Here is a 5,229-nt window from a genome sequence, read left to right as displayed (position 1 = left end):
GAGTGAAGGGGAGAATGGTGATGTAAGCTCGTCCGGAAATGAATCTGATCGGCTGAGGATTTTAGAGTAACTGAACGAACATAGACATCAGACATTCATGTCAGAAACAATGATTCGAAAACAAACAGTTTGCGATATGGTACAGCAACTTGTGGACTGCTTAATCGATGCCAAAAGATATTTGTATTCTAAATTACTCTTTTAGACAAAAGTAACAACTAACTCTTACTTGTATATTGTATAAAGCTCATTGAACCTACACTAAAATGGATTTTTCAAGCATCGAAAAACGTAAACAAAGCGAAATAGTCTAAAATGTGAATATTATGGTGTTGGGAAAATATTGGTTGCATCTACAATTGATCAATTAATTGAAGTCTATGAAGCATTGATGTAATAAAATGGTTCAATAATAAGCCACAGTCTGTATGTTCCGCCCTTATATGGTCAACTGATGTTATAGCGGAAAACGGTATGGTAACACCACATCGAATGCTGTCACTCGAATGTTGTCACGTTCTGTTGTCTTTCCTCCCCTATGCTAGAGTATAGAGACTTTTATTACTTTAACACAAACATTTGTAAGACAATCGATACAAATTGCTGTTGACAAGTGTATAGCGTGAAGACAACGATCAGTATAACATGGTAAAAAATTACCATACATGGCATTTGATTTTAGCCTTTCTTACTATATATATTTTTTTAAATATAATAATCAAAAATGGTCTTTAAGTATCCGGCCTATAAACGACAACATCTTTTTAATATTTAAAAAATTTAACAAATGGTCAACAAAACAATATTGCAGAGGGTTTCACCTGCAAAAACATTCCTGCACAAGCAATGGGCGTAAAAAAAAATCGTGCAAGCTGAAAAATTTTCCCACCCCTCCCATCACTTTTCTAATGGTCCGTCCCTTAGCTAAGAATATCACATTTGTTATTTTATTTCATCCATTCTTTTTTACAGTGAGCTCAAAATATATTACTACGCTACTCATTTCTAAAATAATCTTCAACAGAATTTAATATTCGGTATTAAAATACACTAAAAAATGCTTGAATAGCTATTGCGGCGCATACAACCCTTGTACTTTTCTCTGTTTCTTTTGTTTAGAAAGTTTCAGGCTAAAATCATAAAAAAATGCAAGAACTTTCAGTCTTGGTTCATCCATAGCATCAAAACTGGACAATCTCATAAAACATATTGACCAAAAAAAATGTAGCCGTTCAACACCTGATTTAGATCTGCAGTAGGCGGAGGAGATTTCAAACGCGAAGACTCTTCATCAGTCATGACGTCATCAGCAGTCGTCCTCAAAATACAGAAACACAAACATCTTATGGTCCATGTTCAAAAGTCATATCCATTTTACGTGAAATAAACTAAATGTAATATCAAGACGACATACACAGGAAAGCAGAAAGTTCAAGAAACAGACGACCTTACTTAATTTGCATGGTTCTGACCTAATCGTGCAAAGGGGAATCCCCTGACCAAATGACATTTTAACAAATCAACAGCGTTTGCAGAAAACATTAATATTCTGATTTCGAGATCAACACCCTTCTATAAATATTTTATGATTATAGACCCCTTCATTATTGATCTCGGTACAACTTTGATTAACGAGATCCTACTTTCGGAGGGTTTTTTTTTCAGCCGATCATGGAAGCAATACATCTCTGAGAAATTGACTTTACGTGAAAGGATTTGGTTTTTTGCGTAAAAAATCCATAACGACTCGTAGAAGCGTGAAAATTGTACTCACCAAAAAATGTCTACTAGTGTTCAAGGTTTTAACAACGGTCGAGCAAAATTCTTCAAATCCGTTGCATCTGTAGACGACCGTGATGCGAATGATCTTTATGGAAGTGATCCCGGCAGTGCTTCAAGCGACGAAGAGCGAGCGATGAACAGAAATGATAACGCTATTGTTTTGAACATTGACGCTCCTATCATGCAAATTGGCAGAGAAAATCTTTTGGATTTTAGTTCACTAGATGCTCTGCCCACTTCAGTCACTTCAGAAAAACCCAGCAAGATAAAAGGCGGTGATGAAGACAGACCCGTTTTAATGGAACACTGGAAACCCGAAGGAAGCTTGAGCGTTGGACGCAGTAGAAGCGGCTTCCCTGATTGTCACGACCACTTAGTACAACTGTTGGTCTGTAAGAATCAACACACAAGAGAAGCGCTTGACATCGCAGACAAGTACGAGATGACAGTGGCAGTAAGTTACGATAAAGCTGGTGAATCTAGTATCACAATGGCTGATTGTCAGTGTAAACGCATTAAAAGCGTAAGTAAAAGCGACATGATAGGAGTTTTTGGCTATCTGTTCCGCTTCCACCAACCAGACACCAAATACAAGATCAACTTTTCTTTGAACGCCATTTCGCCGAAAGCGAGAGGAAAAAAGAAAAGCGCAGATGGACAAAGTGCTGGTGAAACGATCAGCGAAATCTCGATCACACTAGAAACCGGGGCCAGAGCGTCATCGAAATCAGGCAATACCAGCAATACCCCGACATGTTGTAGAATAATTTATTCCGCTTTGCGATATCTCTGGCGCACGACTGAATATTTCACTTAAAGAAAAACGAAAATCCAAGAGGCACATGTCTTGAGCGCGGACTTTTAAATAGCACAAATTTAAATTCACGAGCTTTTACTTTCGAACCCGTTTCTCAGCCGTCATAGAGGCTGGCGAAGCGATAAATTTACAAGAAATCTGTTTCGCATGGAAGGATTTGGTGTTTTGATAATTCCATAACGACTCGTGGAAAGCGTAAAACTGTATTTATCAAGTTATGGCTGCTTGTTGTCAAGGTTTCGACGACGGTGGAGCAAAAATCTTCGAATTAGCCGAATCTTCAGACGACTGTGACGCGAACGATCTTCATGAAAGTGATTCATGCGAGGAAGAGCGAGCGACGAACGGAAGTGGGAACGCTATTGTTTTGAACGTTGTTGACGCTCGTATCATGCAAATTGGCAGACGAAATGTCCTGAATTTTAGTCCAGTGGATAATTTGCTCATGTCAGAAAATCCCAGCGGCGGCGATGAAGGTCCACCTGTTTTGAGGGAACACTGGAAACCCGAAGGACGTTTGAACGTTGGACGCAGCAGAAGCGGCTTCCCCGATTGCCACGAAGACCACTTAGTACAACTGTTGGTCTGTAAGAATCAAAATACAAGAGAAGCGCTTGACATCGCAGACAAGTACGAGATGAAAGTGGAAGTAAGTTACAATAAAGCTGGTGAATCTAGTCTTAAAATGCCTGATTATCAGTGCAAACGCTTCAAAAGCGAAAGTAAAAGCGAGACAAACGCCGGATCTATGATAGGAGTGGTCGGCTATCTGTTTCGCTTCCACGAACCTGACACCAAATACAAGATAAGTTTCTCTCTGAACGCCATTCAGCAAAGAAAAAGAAGAAAAAGAAAAAGTGCAAAGAAACAAACCTCTTGCGAAACAATTAGTGAAATTTCAGTCACACTAGAAACCGGTACTAGAGCGTCGTCAAAATCATGCAAGACAAGAAAAAATGGGAAAGCAAGAATTGTTTCTCCGCTGTTCAAATTGAGTCCAGCTTCTCTTTCTGAAAAGAGCATGGTGCTGTACAAAAGGTCATCAAGGGTTATGAATGAACTTCAATCGCGCCGTGACAACGCAAAATGGGAGGATTTTGATAAGTACGCAAGCGATCTGTTATTCGAGTTTACCGACGCGGACACTCAAATAGCCATTAAACTGGAACAGAGTGTGGGAGCATGTTACCAAAACGAGTTGGAACGCTCTCTGCAGTTGATCGATGAATCGTTCAGTTTGATTCCTTTAGCTGAAAATTCACAGCTTCTAGCTGCCAGGGGTTATGGCTATCGAGCAGGAGTGATGAGAAGACAGAGGAACTTAGGCGAAGCCAGCGATTTGGTTCAACTTGCAGAGCAAAACAGTCACGCGTGTCACACGAACCTCGACTCGAGTTTCATCGTCTATGAGAGAGCGAGCGTGTTGCTCGATTTTATTGGACGCATGTCCCAGAGAAGCCCCAAACTCGTAGACGAAGCTCTAAGAAACCTTGAAAAGTGCATCGACGTGTGTCTTCGGGTAGAGAGGGAAGACGGTGGCCTCGATCTCTACGTGAAGAAACACCACTTTGCGTTGATCAAAATAGCAATGCTCTTGCTAGATTGCCGCACCGAGGCCGCGCGAGAACGCGTTGTGAGCGAGGAGTTTATCGCGAAAGGGCAAGAGTGTTTGAACAGGCTGAAGACAAAATACTGGTCAGAAATCGCCGAGGGTGTTAAAATTCAGTTCAACCTGGCTAGCTCAGATCTGGCATACCGAAAAGGTAACTGCGCGGAAGCAGAAAAGTTTGCAACTCGAGCGAAAGAAATGGCAGAAGCGCTGGGCTTCAACACTGAAATTTCTCACGCGCAGGAACGCCTCGATCACCTGCGCGCTCTCACGCGTTGTGACACGCTCCACGCAAACGGTCTGCGGCGTTTGGTAAGATTACCTGCCATTGAGAGTGAAGGGGAGAATGGTGACGTAAGCTCGTCCGGAAATGAATCTGATTGGCTGAGGATTTTAGAGTAACTGAACGAACATAGACTTCAGACATTCATGTCAGAAACAATGATTCGAAAACAAACAGTTTGCGATATGGTACAGCAACTTGTGGACTGCTTAATCGATGCCAAAAGATATTTGTATTCTAAATTACTCTTTTGGACAAAAGTAACAACTAACTCTTACTTGTATATTGTATAAAGCTCGTTGAAGCTACACTAAAATGGATTTTTCAAGCATCGAAAAACGTAAACAAAGCGAAATAGTCTAAAATGTGAATAATTATGGTGTTGGGAAAATATTGGTTGCATCTACAATTGATCAATTAATTTAAGTCTATGAAGCATTGATGTAATAAAATGGTTCAATAATAAGCCACAGTCTGTATGTTCCGCCCTTATATGGTCAACTGATGTTATAGCGGAAAACGGTATGGTAACACCACATCGAATGCTGTCACTCGAATGTTGTCACGTTCTGTTATCTTTCCTCCCCTATGCTAGAGTATAGAGACTTTAACACAAACATTTGTAAGACAATCGATACAAATTGCCGTGTTGACAAGTGTATAGCGTGAAGACAACGATCAGTATAACATGGTAAAAAATTACCATACATGGCATTTGATTTTAGCCTTTCTTACTAT

The 5,229-nt window shown here is 40.4% G+C and overlaps 1 protein-coding gene across 1 annotated transcript; it reads left to right on the top strand.

Moving 5' to 3' along the window:
- The first annotated feature begins 2,570 nt into the window (after positions 1–2,570).
- LOC144666814 (uncharacterized) lies at positions 2,571–5,229 on the top strand. Its single transcript, XM_078528218.1, has one exon. The coding sequence runs from the start codon at positions 2,817–2,819 to the stop codon at positions 4,608–4,610; it is 1,794 nt and encodes a 597-aa protein (XP_078384344.1). The 5' UTR covers positions 2,571–2,816; the 3' UTR covers positions 4,611–5,229.

This window comes from Oculina patagonica, chromosome 9 (genome assembly GCF_052425735.1).
Source record: "Oculina patagonica isolate OP01 chromosome 9, crgOcupat, whole genome shotgun sequence".
NCBI classification, from domain to species: domain Eukaryota; kingdom Metazoa; phylum Cnidaria; class Anthozoa; order Scleractinia; family Oculinidae; genus Oculina; species Oculina patagonica.
Note: the sequence above shows the minus strand (reverse complement) of the source record. Positions and strands in the feature narration are given on the sequence as shown.

Excerpts from the sequence above, each read along its gene's own strand:
- LOC144666814 (XM_078528218.1), top strand. The coding sequence starts at position 2,817 with ATGGCTGCTTGTTGTCAAGGTTTCGACGACGGTGGAGCAAAAATCTTC.